Consider the following 14,418-nt stretch of genomic DNA (forward strand, 5'->3'; position numbering starts at 1 on the left):
AATACATTTTTTCTCTCTCCTGAACTACAAACCGCTAGCTGCTCCATCAATGTCTTGAGTCCTGTAGATAATGATGGGACACAATATACAAGATACAAGATACAAGAGTCATGATCAGTTTTTACTCAAGTATAGGATGCTAGGATAGGTCCTGGACTAACCTTAAGTGTAGGAAAGAACTGCAGATGCTGGTTTAAATCAAAGGCAGACACAATATGTTGGAGTAACTCAGCAGGACAGGCAGCATCTCTGGAGAGAAGGAATGGGTGACGTTTCGGGTAGAGACCCTTCTTCAGACTGATGTCAGGGGAGTGGGCGGGACAGAGATAAAATGTAGTCGGAGACAGTAAGACTGGTGGGGGAAGGGGGAGGGGGTGGAGAGAGGGAAAGCAAGGGCTATTTGAAGTTAGAGAAGTCAATGTTCATACCACTGCGGTGTAAGCTACCCAAGCGAAATATGAGGTGCTGTTCCTCCAATTTGCGCTTGTTGGAGCATGTTTGAAGAATGGGACTTTAATACTGGACTTATCTCTCTCGCCTTTTCTCTTATGGATCCTGTCCGTATTATTTTTTAAGAAATTATTTTGTTGTGTTGCTTGCTCCCTTCTAAGAGTAGATATACCTTTGGTATTTCAAGAGTAATGTGATTGTGGTGCTCATTGCATGTTGCCCTGTTTGCAGCAGTGTCTTCAGTCTTGCAGTAATGTTGCCGTCCTGTATAATTAAATGAGCCCGAGGGAGAACGTTGACTGGGTTTACAGCTCATAAACCTCCCAACCCAGTACTCTTCAGTACACGGAGAGGAATCCTGCTCAAAATATCATTCGACAATAAATAAAAGCAAAGAATGCTGGAGGTATTTGCCGGTCAGGTTCCAACCACATGCAGGCCATGCATCATAGCCTGCGAATATCTGAGATGTAACACATTTTTAAAATGTGTAAAGGCATGGAGGTGTCAGAAAGGAAAATAACGCACTCTGTACCAACTGCTGTACTTAGTGAGAACACTCAGTCCAGATGTAGAACCATCAACCAAGTCACTACCCGACTTGACTACTTCCAGAGTTTTCTGTTTTAATTGCAGATTTTTATTTGTTTAATATGCATGCAGAATACATTGAAACCTAGCGATGACACTATGGTTGCCTGAAAAAAAAACATGCTTCATGAAAGTATTGCAGTTATAATTTGTAACGGTGTTGATTAAAATAGTACATGGGAAAAGAGAAGCTAGTCAGATTTTTAAAGTAGCTATTGCTGAGGTAAGAGAGGATATGCTTTTGTTATGCTGTTGAATTTTGGTAGATTTGGTAGACTGAGGCACCTACTTGACAATTGTCCCTTTGATCTTCATATCAAAAAGCAATGTTGTTTTCATATCAATGACAAGGCTGAATGTACACTTGCATGAATTGTATACTTTATATTTTCATGGATTAAAAATTAGCTTTTGTAATATATATCCCATGTATAACCCACACTTTTCTTTGGCACCAGGTATTCCCACCATTCAGACTAATCCCACGAAGAGTGACATTGATCATTGGTGGTATGATACAGGTAGGCAGAATCAAGCTTATTTATTGCATGGATATAAACTCCAAGCATATCCAGTGGTGACAGGGAAACAAATGCTTTCTAAACAAGAGCACAATATGTAGCATGCAAAGAATTGAGAGCCAATGTAGATTTAGAACAGTTGAGAATCGTAATGGATGAAGAAGTGGTGCTTGGAACTTTCATGATCAACTAACTCCATGATATCCTCGTCATTATCATCAAAACCAGTCATGGTTCTTCTTGGTGGCGAAACCAAAACATTCATAGTCCATGCCAATTATGGCAGACATCAATGAAGCTGATAAACTGGACACTTCACTGCTCATTGTGTCGTGAAGCATGGAATCTCAACTCTTCCATAACTGAGCTGGTTCCATTTGCCTGCATTAGGCCCCTACCCCTCTAAACCTGTCCTACCCATATACCAGTCTAAATGTATTTTAAAAGGCACCATTCTACCCCTCTCTAAAGCATCCTCTGGCAGCACGTTGCATATACACACACCCTCTATGTGAAGAAGTTGCCCCTCGGGTCTCATGGACGATGTTTCGGGTGGAGACCCTTCTTCAGACTGATGTCAGGGGAGGGGCCGGGACAAAGATAGAATGTAGTCAGAGACAGTAAGACTAGTGGAAGAACTGGGAAGGGGAAGGGGATGGAGAGAGAGAAGGGCTATCTGAAGTTAGAGAAGTCAATGTTCATAACACTGGGGGGTAAACTACCCAAGCTAAATATGAGGTGCTGTTCCTCCAATTTGCGCTGGGCCTCACTCTGTCAATGGAGGAGGCTCAGCACAGAAAGGTCAGATTGGGAATGGGAGGGGAAATTGAAGTGCTGAGCAACCGGGAGATCAGGTTGGTTAAGGTGGACTGAATGGAGCCTGTACTTGGTCTCGCCGATGTAGAGAAGTTGACACCTGGAACAGTGGATACAGTAGATGAGGAGGGGGTGGTTTGGGTGGGAGGGGATGAGTTGACCAGGGAGTTTCAGAGGGAACTGTCTCTGGAAAGCAGAAAGGGGTGGAGATGGGAAGATATATGCATATAATCCTCCAACATTTTCGCCACCTCCAATGGGATCCCACTACTGGCCACATCCTCCCATCTCCACTTATTGTGTCTACCTTTGATTTAAACCAGTATCTGCAGTTCTTTCTTACACAAAGACAGGAAACTAGCTTTGTGAAGAAAACGGAGAAAAAATACTTTTCTAATTGTTTTCCTAAAAATAGTTCAACAGTTTACAGTATTGCACATTTACTAATTTTGTTGCAATCAATTGCAGGTGATGTCTGAAGGTGGTCCACAACCACAGTCCAATATTTATTTCTCTATTAATAATCACACTATTGCCAAGGTAAATAAATTAGGGCAGCTTACTGCCTTGGTGGTTGGAACAGCAAAAATGACTGGTATTGTCCAGGCTGTTGACGATGACACAGGAAGAGTGGTTGTTTTCTCTCAGGTAATGCTACTTTTTGCCTTTGAATTCTCTACAAACGTGTTTCTGCCCAGAGACCCAGCTTTCAAATTGGGCCAATGGGCCTGTTTCTGTGCTATATGGGTGTTTGATGAATAGGTTATTCTTGTTAACTACAGATTAGTATATTGACACAGTAAATGCAGCATCTAATTTGACAAAATCATTTGGAGTAAAACAAGAGAGTTCCTGAAAGATAAATTTCTTTAAATCGTTTGTTTTTTATCATGCAACACTTATGGTGGCAACTGGGAGGCCTGATGGTGCAGTCTTCTTCTTCTTGCGTATGGCGTGCACAGCCTAAAGTTGTAGGACAACGTGTTGTATTTGATCTTATTTGATTGTGCACGGGGATTGCATTTGTCGAAACTGGGCGGACCACGTGAAGGTTGCAATCTCCCACCCCGTGCAGTCAGTATTCCTTTCTCATATATTATATAAGCACAATATATCAGACAGTGAGCAGCATTACTTTTATAACAAAGGCTCTTAACCTGAAGACTGCTCGTTCAATAAGCTGCTGGAAATACAACAGAGTTAACAGATTATTACCTTGGTCTTTCCAAAATCCTCACCACCGTCACTGATGAAATCATACTGCTTGCACGTGCAGTAACTATCACTTTGTACATTCAACTATGGCAGGCAGGCAGCCTCCTGTGTTAGAGATGGGGAGGTGTTGTCAATCTCAGCCAATGTATTTTGTATTGAAGTGGGTGAGAATGTCATTTTACGGTGGTTTGGACAAATGCTCAGATCAACCGGCAGATTCCAACAAGCTGCACTAATGTAAGATTAACTTTTGAGAATAACTCAAGCTTTTCTGATAAAAAGGATGAAGTGACCGTAGAGGTGATTCGGCTAAAAGGGATAAAGATCCATGCTCCAGTAACTAGACTGAGGACTGGAACTCAGGTATAGTGTGTTATGATCTTATAGAAATACATGAGATCCTAATGGAATGTGACATGGTGGATGTTGAAATGTATCAAGAACATGAAGAGACAGATTTTAAAGAGAAATTTATTTTTTGTATCAAAATGATTCATGGTGGGTCGGAAGGAACTGCAGATTGGTTTAAACCAACGAAAGACACAATGTGTCCTGATGGAATGAATTGTAGAATCTTTATACAGGTGCACAACCTTTTATCCGGAGTTCCAGAAACCGAAAAGCTCCGAAAACCGGCCATTTTTTCCAGATGTCGTCTGCGCACCAAAGATCGCGTTTGGCGCCAAACTTGACCCAAAACGACCCACGGTCAACCCAGGTCTGTACTACTGTAGCGGCTGCCTCCTCCCTGGAGACCGGGAGACGCTTAAACATCTGTAAATCATTGCTTAAATGTTAGTCAGTTAGTTTGGAGGGCTTTTATGTGAAGGGGTAAACTTTAATTCTTAGTCCCCTACCTGGTCGGAGAGGCGGGGAGCGGTCAATGCCTTGCCGGGTCGCCGTGCAGTAAGCTCCGCAGCGCTGTGGCCGGTGGGGCTGCGGGCGGCGCCGGTTGTAGCTCCGACCCGGCAACTCTACCCCTGGCTGCGAGGCGCTCCAAATCCAGCGTGGCCCGCGGCCGGACGCCCCAGCTCCGCGAATGTCGGGAGTCGGCGGCGTCGCAGCGCTGGGATACCAGCGGGGAGCGGGCAATGCCTTACCGGGTCGCCGTGCGGCAAGCTCCGGAGCGCTGTGGCCGCCGACACACAACATCGCGGAGCGTCGCTGGATTTGGAGCCGCGCAGCCAGGGGTAGAGTTGCCGGGGTCGGAGCTCCAACCGGCGCCGCCCGCGGCCGGACGGAGCCCCCAGCTCCGCGGCTCCAAATCCAGCGACGCTCCGCGAATGTTGGGAGTCGGCGGCCACAGCGCTCCGGAGCTTGCCGCACGGCGACCCGGTAAGGCATTGCCCGCTCCCCGCTGGTATCCCAGCGCTGCGACGCCGCCGACTCCCGACATTCCCGGAGCTGGGACGTCCGGCCGCGGGCCGCGCTGGATTTGGAGCGCCTCGCAGCCAGGGGTAGAGTTGCCGGGGTCGGAGGTACAACCGGCGCCGCCCGCGGCCGGACGGAGCCCCCAGCTCCGCGAGGTTGGGAGTCACCGACCAGGTAGGGGACTAAGAATTAAAGTTTCCCCCTTCACCCCTACTCCACCACCACCACATAAAATCCCTCCAAACTAACTGACTAACATTTATGCAATGATTCTCCCGGTCTCCGGGGAGGAGGCAGCTGCTCCAGACTTTTCAAGCCGCCCGCGCTACCTACCTAATCTACGCTAAAAATCTTCCATTCTGAAATCCAAAAATGTCCGAAATCCGACAAGTGTCTGGTCCCAAGGCTTTCGGATAAAAGGTTGTGCACCTGTAGTCTGCAAAATGTGGAAATAATTTAATCCCATCTGTTTTGCTTTGATCAATAAAATCTTCATAGATAAGACTTTTGAATTACATTTTGATTATATTTTGTTAGCTTTAATTGCCTTTTAAAATGTTAAACATTTGTTTTAGCTTTTATTGCATAACAAGTTCTGTATTCAGAACATTAGGGATAAGTAGCTAGTTGAATGTCTGATTTATTTGTTAGACGTGATACACGAGCTGTAAACATTGTCACATTTTAACTCTTCAGGTGCCGGTGTATGTGACAGGAATCACCAGTTCCCAGACTCCATTTTCCTTTGGTAATGGGGTTCCTGGCCTAACCTTTCACTGGACGACAACAAAACGGGAGGTTATCGAGATTGTCACCCGACATTCCGAAGTAAGGTGTTATTTCCTCACATGTAGAGCCGATATCCATGCTTAAATGCTCAGCCAAGTACATGTGTTAATTTACCGTCCAGTGTTCAAGTACTTCAAATAGCGACCTTCTTCAATTCTAATTTCTTTTTTAACATTTCTATAGATGATTTTTGGTGATTAAGCTAACTAAATATTTGAGAAACATTAGTTTGGAAACAGTGTAAGGGAACAATGTAATAGTCATCTTTTTAGACTGGGGATCTTGCAGCTTTTACTTTATTTTATGTGAAAAGTGATTTTTTTTCTTATCTTTCTTTCTTCGTTTATAAATATACTTAATTTCTCCCTCAGTACTTCCACACATACAACAGCAGCCTGGGTGAATCTTCAGAACATAGAACAGTACACGGTCCACAATGTCCATGCCAAACATGATGCCAAGTTAAACTGATCTCCTGTGCTTGTACATGAACCATACTTCTGTGTGCCTATCTAAAAGCCTCTTAAACACCACTACCATATCGTTCTCTGCCACCACATCTGACAGTGTGTTCCACTATTCTCAGCATGAAAAGCTTTCCACACATCTCCATGAAACGTTTCCCCCTCTCACCTTATAGCTATGCCCTCTAGTGGTGGACATAACTAACCTGGGAAATATTACCTTCTTTGATTTTTTTTTAATATGAAGATTGATGCCCAGTAATATCCCATCATCTCTGAACTTCTTTTCTGACTACAGTATTTGTTCAGTGAAACTCCAGCCATTCAGAAACAGTCATGTCATAGGCTTGCTGAGCATCTGTAGGCAGTGGAGGCCAATTCTTTGGATGCTTTCAAGAGAGAGTTGGATACAGTTCTTAAAGATAGCGGAGTCAGGGGGTATGGCGAGAAGGCAGGAACGGGGTACTGATTGTGGATGATCAGCCATGATCATAGTGAATGGCGGTGTTGGCTCGAAGGGCCGAATGGCCTACTCCTGCACCTATTGTCTATTGTCTATTATGTTCAAGAATTTTCACATATGGCAAACCAGGAAGAAAAAAGCAAAATTTGTAATAATTAATATTTTACCATAAACAGGATAAGGTTGACATTCAGATTATGGCTGCATTGCAATATTTAAATAAAATACACCTTTATATTTTGAAGTATTTATCCAAGCAATTATATTCCATGTACATTGTAATATTTAAACCAGGAAATTACTGTTCCTTGGACTTTATGCAATGCAGCAAAACTTGTTTGTACAAACGTGACATTTTCATCCCTTCGTTGATTTCCTTCGCATGTTGGGGAAGACTACAAAAAGCCTGTTTTGCATTGAAATTCTGAATCACTAACAGCAACTTCAGTATTTTCATATTAAAGTATCTATGCTTTGAATTCCCAAAGGTTGTGGCATATTCATTGTGTAACATCAATGAATACCAACAAGTTGTAGTCATGACTATTGCAGACTCCATGTCTTCCGGCAACTTGAATGCCCAGGAACAAAGGAGATTACAGGGAGCGGTGTATAATTGCCCAGTGTATTACAGATACTGACCACTCCACCATCAACGAGATCTATGGGAGGTACTGCTTCAGCCCAGAGTATTACAGATACTGATCTCCCCACCATCTACAAGATCAATGGGAGGTACTGCCTCAAAAAGGCAGTCAATATCATCAAAGACCCACACCACCCTGGCCATGCTCTCATCTTGCTGCTGACATCAGGAAGAAGGTACAGGAGCCTGAAAACTGTGATCTCCAGGTTCAAGAACAGCTTCTTCCCAGCAAGTATCAGCAACTGTGATCTTCTACGGACAGTGTCTCTCGTTGCACTACGGACTTTGGTTTTTGCACCACAAATATGGTTATTAATTATTAAAATTATCTTATTTGTGTGTATTGTATTTATGAGCCCATTAAGCAATTGCAGGTGAGAATTTAGTTGTTTTGTTGTCAGTACATATGAAAATTAAACACTCTTGACCCACATCCCCCACACCGCCTCCCCTATACCCCACCTGAACTCTCACCTATTTCTCCTCCCCATCCCCCTACTCTCGTCCGTCTGACTTCACATCCACAACTCTTCAAACCTGCTCATATTTTCTGCTCTTATCTCTGGCCTTTGTTCCAACCATCTGCCTATCAAAGATCCCCTCGCCTGTGTCCACCTGACTAGCTTTGTTCTGCCTCTCCTGTTTTCCAGCTTTCTTCTGCCCCCCATCCCATAGTCTGAAGAAGGGTCTCAACCAGAAATGTCACCTATCCATGTTCTCCACAGATGCTGCCTGACCTGCTAAGTTACTCCAGCACTCTGTGAAACGCCACCTATCCATGTTCTCCACAGATGCTGCCTGACCTGCTAAGTTACTCCAGCACTCTGATCTGTGCATACTTTGTGTGCACTTTGTGTATTGACCAGCATCTGCAGTTCTCTGTTTCTACTCTTGACTTTCTTGTCATTGTGCTGAAATTCCTGCTCTTCTGCATTAGAACATCATACAATTAATTGAGGTTTTGGAGGATATGCAAGGCTAGAATTGAAGATTTTATTTTTAATTATAAAATGCCTCCTCCCACTTGGCATGTTTAGACTGACCAATTCTACTGAGACCAGGGAAAACCCAACCATCCCTTTGAGCTACAAGCAGGCTTATGGGCTAACTTTAATAATAGTGAATAGATTTTAAAACACTAGCTGCATGTGAATAATACTTCTGTATGTTTTATGCTTCATTTATAGATTTCCTTGGAGCTCTCCGCAGAGTATAATTTTGCCATGTTGCTGCACTGCCGAGCACAAGGGAAAACGGGTTTGAAGGTCATGGTAAACGCAAAGGATCCATCTGCAGGACAGTTTGAAAAATACGTTGACATGTTTTCTGATGAGATTCAGATTATGGTACGTCAAATGTTTTTGGGTGTAATTTAATAATAATTGGAGCCAGTTTAGAATGAACTCTGAAATGTGTTAGATCAGTTGACCCGCTGAGTTACTCCAGCTTCATGTGTTTATCTTTGGTTTAAACCAGCATCTGCAGTTTCTTCCAACGGATTAAATTGCAAGTTGAATCGGTAGTAAAAGTGGAAAATGCAATGTTAGCATTTATTTTGAGAGGACCAGAATACAAACGCAGGGTAATGCTAAGGCTATGAGGCATTGGTAAACAGCACTTTGTGAATTCAAGCAGTTTTGGGCCCCATATCTGAGGAGGGATGTGCTGGCTTTGGTGAGGGTCCAGAGGAGGTTTATGAGAATGATCCAAGGGATGATTGGGTTAACATATGATGAGCGTTTGATGGCACTGGGCCTGTACTCGCTGGAGTTTAGAAGGTTGAGGAGGGACCTCATTGAAACTGAATAGTGAAAGGCCTGGATAGAGTGGATGTGGAGAGACTGTTTCCACTGGTGGGAGAGTCTAGGACCAGAGGGCACAGCCTTAGAATAAAATAATGTGCCTTTACTAAAGGAGAAGAAGAGTAATGTCTTTGGTCAGAGGGTGATGAATCTGTGGAATTAATTGCCACAGACGTCATCATTGGTATTTTTAAAATGGAGATTGACAGATTCTTGAGTAGTTAGGGTGTCAAAGGTTACAGGGAGAAGGCAGGAGAATGGGGTTGAGAGGGAAAGATAGATCAGCCATGATTGAATGGCGGAGTAGACTCAGTGGATCGAATGGCCTGATTCTGCTCTTATGACTGATGAACTGGGTGCATGGATAAGAAAGGTTTAGAGGAATATGGCCCCTAAGTGGGCAGGTGGGACTAGAATAGATGGGGTATCTTGGTTGGTGTGGGCAAGCTGGGCTGAAGGGCCATGCCATTTGTCTCTGAATTCAGTTCATTTTCCAACAGTTTTTAAATATTATATGATAAAATTGTTCATTTCTGACGTACAATATGCACAATTGAGAATCCAGTCCCTGTATATCTAAATTATTCGTAGAATTATAATATTATGAGAATAATAATTGAATAAAATCTGTGTACTTTCTACAACAGGAAGTGTAATCATGGTAAATTAGTTATTATGAAATATAATTCCTATCATTTTGATCTGATTGAATCCAGGTAGTTACTCCTGAAAAATACAGCTGGAAAGCATCTTTCCAAAAACTGAAAAATAATAGGAGTTTTATATTTGCTTTTTTCAAGTTTGTGACATAATAATACCAGCACCTAGATTAATGACAACATATTCTCCTTGATGCAGGTGTTTGGAATACTACAACTCTTACCTCTCTCTCTGCCAGCAGAGGAAGTCCTCATGTCACCAAATTCCCAATTGAAGTTACAAACGTCTCGGTGAGTCTCTTCTTTCTTGGACTCACATTGCCCAAGGAGTACAAGTGTAGGAAGGTGAGCAGCACCAACTTCTCACCCGGGGCAGTAATTGTGCCCATAACAATGCTGCTCAAACCCTCCTCAGCTTCCACTCAGTGTGTCAGTGTGTCAGTGACAGATTGCTGTTTACTCATTAACTTGGCAATGGAAACAAAGTGTAAAATCCAAGTTGCTTCTTTTTAAACCTTTGCTTTCATCATAGAAAATAAAACATCCATTTCAAACACCAATGCCAACATTCTAAATTGAATGTCAAACAAGTACCCAGTATATAAATGGAAGGTGTTATCCGGTGATCCGGTGATGCATTTATGACAAACATAATATTCACTTTCATCATTTTCCCTTTAGTTCGGCCAATTTAATTCTGAAGTTGTGGTAATTTTGCATGAACTTGCTCACACCAAATGATGCTGAGTTAGTCATGCATTTTGTGTCTATCTTCCGTAACTACCTGATATCACAATCCGGCCATGCGGACAGCAAATATGGAAAGTTTTCATCAGAATAAACTAGGCTGATGGAGCCGAGTTTTAAGAGTTGAAGGCTGACATATAATGTGTTGCACCGACCTGCTCCTCAGGAAATAATATTTAAATGTGTGAAATTATGAAAATTGCTGTTTCTTGCTTTCTTGAAACCGTTTCTTTTAATGGATAAGGTTTAAAGTATATCACAGAGTCAGGTACTTCTAAAGCTCTCTGTCTGAAATGAACAGGGATGGGAAAGCTCTTGTGAGCTATGAAGTACGCAAATGTCCAAATAATAAGTCTGTGATTATGGAGGATGGGCATGGACTTTTGATGTCCGGACACAGAACTGGTTCTTCTGCCCTGACAGTAACATCGCGCGAATACTTTGGATTGAACCAAACCATTGTAACTGGAGTGAGGGTAAGCTTTTTACTATTTCATTATGCAATTAATTATAACCCGAGTAAAATGATCCTTAGTTTCTGACGTGAAATTAAAAATGGATTTATTCAGTGAAACTCTTTGATGGCATCCAAAAATGAAGTTTGATAATGTGTACAGCAAAGTCCTGATCACAACAGTAAGTAATATCAATAGACAAAATGGAGATGGAGTTTTTAATAACACAGATGAGTAAAATAAATTACAGGAGTCTTGATGGAGATATGAGTCATCGTTAGACATGAGTGAGGTGCCAGGTGACTGGAGGGTGGTTAATATTGTGCCTCGACAAAGGAATGCAAGGAAAGCCTGTGAAATATAGACCAGTGAGTCTAACATCTGTGTTACTGTAGAGGATTCTGAGGGATAAGATATATATGCAGTTGGATAGCCTAAGGCTGATTAGGGATAGGGGGGAGGGGAGAGAGAGTGCCTTTTTACTTCAACCCAAACCCAAACAACCATTTGCAGGCAGTGCTTTTTTACCTCTAACCATATTTTCATTTTCAAACCAAATTAAGGGTACTCACAGTGCTGTAGACATTTGTCAGTGTCATTCAAAGCTCTGATTGAGGCACACCACTTGCAGAGACTGATTGAGGCACACCACTTCCTGGTTTTATAGTCCTTCCCCCTCCCTCTAGCAGGGGCAGCAGAGAGAATGGGGAATGTTGTAAAAACATTAATATCTCTGTCAATTTTCATCGACGGGAAAAATCCTCGGCACACATACGGCGGAGGGGGGCTCGGAGCGAGGTGGCCAAAAATGACGGCCTTGGGTGGCGGCGTTCTCTCGGAAACCGCAGCACAGAAAGCCAAAACCGGTCAAGAACAGAGTTTTAGTAATATAAATAGATAATGAATAAATACATTCTCATCGGAGTCGGAGTACCTACCAAAAAGGTTGTGAAAAGTTGATGTATTTAACAGATATTAATCAAGATTTACGGTAATTTTAAATACTTTTTCACATGCAGTTATTGATATTAATTACCATTGTAATATTAGGTGGCTCCAGTGGCATACCTCAGTATTGTGACCAGTCCAATGTTGTACATAACCAAGAATGAAGAACTGACTGCCCTTCCTCTTGGAATGACATTGACTTTCACAGTCAACTTTTATGATCTCAGTGGAGACCAGTTTCATGCACACAATACAGAATTATATTTAGCTCTTAACAGGTGAGCAAGAAATGACTGATATTGTTATCTTAAATGAAAGATTAAAGGAACCAGTTATTTTATAAAATCTATCTAAATATAATGCTTTTATGTTTTTAAAAAATCTGATTAACTTCATTTGATTAGAGCTAAGTAGAAAGCATTTTTTGGGGGTTTTTTTTGCACTCAACATTTATTAACAAGACAAAGTACACGTACAAGCAAGATATACAAATCACACAGCAGCTGTCAGCATCACATCAGATCATCCTAGAGTTCTGTCACAGAAGCATCACATTCACAGGCACCCACGCAAGCTCATCATATTTAATCCTACTTAATATATAATCACCCGTTATGTTAAACCAGACACTTGTATGCCACTTGAAGAACTTATTTTGTCATTGTGCGTACTTATACACAGTCACAATCATGACTGTACATATGGTTCCAAATACACGTATACATTACCAGTCGAACTCCTCCCCTCCACTGCGGCTATGGAGAATTCGTGTCCTTAATCAGTCTTGGCAGTTTAAGTAATACTGTTGGCAGTTGTAGTAATAATGTTGAAAGCATCCGTCCTTAACTGGAGTTTAGCTGTTACACTTTCCATCAAATATACACTTTTCAGTCTTTCCCTCCACTGTTGAACATTTGGTGGCTTTACATTTCTCCATGACACTAATCATCATCTTTGCAATCAACAGCAACACCCCAAGCAAGTATGTCTGATTTTTGATATCTATATTTTCTGGAGTCTCTCCTAGTATGAAACATGCCGGCTCCAGAGGTAGATCCACCCCAAGATTAGCTTGATCTCCGCCTGAATGTCTCTCCAATATTGATACAATTTGGGACAATCCCCAAAAATATGAGTATGATCGCCAATCTTCCCGCATTTTCTCCAGCATAAATCTGAGGTGTTGCTGTATCTTGCTAACATAAGAGGAGTCTTAAATACTCTCATTCTAGTTTTCCATTCAAACTCACTCCAGGCGGGGCTGTTTGTTAACTTATAACCCAAAAGACATGTCTTTTCCCACATTTCGCCAGTAATAATATAAAGCATTTTAAGAGTGCGTGATTAATATTTTTCTTTGGTTTACCTTTTTGGTTTACTTTTTCTGTATATGATTAGTTTCTCCTTATCTAGGTACAATCTATAGCTGGAGTAACTCAGCGGGTGAGGTAGCATCTCTGGAGAGAAGGAATGGGTGACATTTCGGGTCGAGACCCTTCTTTGGACAGAAGGGTCTCAACATAGAAACATAGAAAACAGGTGCAGGAGTAGGCCATTCGGCCCTTCGAGCCTGCACCGCCATTCAATATGACCATGGCTGATCATCTAACTCAGTATCCTGTACCTGTCTTCTCTCCATACCCCCTGATCCCTTTTGCCACAAGGGCCACATCCAACTCCCTCTTAAACATAGCCAATGAACTGGCCTCAACTGCTTTATGTGGCAGAGAATTCCACAGACTCACCACTCTCTGTGTGAAAAAAAAAAATCTAATCTCGGTCCTAAAAGACTTCCCCCTTATCCTTAATCTGTGACCCCTTGTTCTGGACTTCCCCAACATCGGGAACAATCTTCCTGCATCTAGCCTGTCCAGCCCCTTAAGAAATTTGTAAGTTTCTATAAGATCGTCCCTCAATCTTCTAAATTCCAGCGAGTACAAGCTGAGTCTATCCAGTCTTTCTTCATATGAAAGTCCTGCCATCCCAGGAATCAGTCTGGTGAACCTTCTCTGTACTCCCTCTATGGCAAGAATGTCTTTCCTCATATTAGGAGACCAAAACTATACGCAATACTCCAGGTGTGGTCTCACCAAGACCCTGTACAACTGCAGTAGAACCTCCCTGCTCCTATACTCAAATCCTTTTGCTATGAATGCTAACATACCATTTGCTTTCTTCACTGCCTGCTGCACCTGCATGCCTGCTCTCAATGACTGGTGTACCATGACACCCAGGTCTCGTTGCATCTCCTTTTCCTAATCGGCCGCCATTCATATAATAGTCTACTTTCCTGTTCTTGCCACCAAAGTGGATAACCTCACATTTATCCACATTATACTGCATCTGCCATGCATTTGCCCACTCACCCAACCTATCCAAGTCACCTTGCAGCCTCCTAGCATCCTCATCACAGCTAACACTGCCCCGACATCTTCGTGTCATCTGCAAACTTGGAGATGTTTCATTCAATTCATTAATATA

The 14,418-nt window shown here is 42.4% G+C and overlaps 1 protein-coding gene across 1 annotated transcript in view; it reads left to right on the forward strand.

The window, feature by feature from the left end:
* Nucleotides 1-14,418, forward strand: part of LOC129710483 (nuclear pore membrane glycoprotein 210-like) — a 113,304-nt gene that overhangs the window by 84,944 nt on the left and 13,942 nt on the right. Inside the window, exons 24-31 of the mRNA XM_055657437.1 lie at nt 1,500-1,562; nt 2,847-3,026; nt 3,876-3,956; nt 5,661-5,792; nt 8,514-8,672; nt 9,987-10,078; nt 10,836-11,010; nt 12,040-12,215. Coding sequence (XP_055513412.1) covers nt 1,500-1,562; nt 2,847-3,026; nt 3,876-3,956; nt 5,661-5,792; nt 8,514-8,672; nt 9,987-10,078; nt 10,836-11,010; nt 12,040-12,215 — 1,058 coding nt within the window. The remainder of the gene's footprint in view (nt 1-1,499; nt 1,563-2,846; nt 3,027-3,875; nt 3,957-5,660; nt 5,793-8,513; nt 8,673-9,986; nt 10,079-10,835; nt 11,011-12,039; nt 12,216-14,418) is intronic.

The sequence above is a fragment of the Leucoraja erinacea genome, chromosome 28, assembly GCF_028641065.1.
Source record: "Leucoraja erinacea ecotype New England chromosome 28, Leri_hhj_1, whole genome shotgun sequence".
In the NCBI taxonomy this organism is placed as follows: Eukaryota; Metazoa; Chordata; class Chondrichthyes; order Rajiformes; family Rajidae; genus Leucoraja; species Leucoraja erinaceus.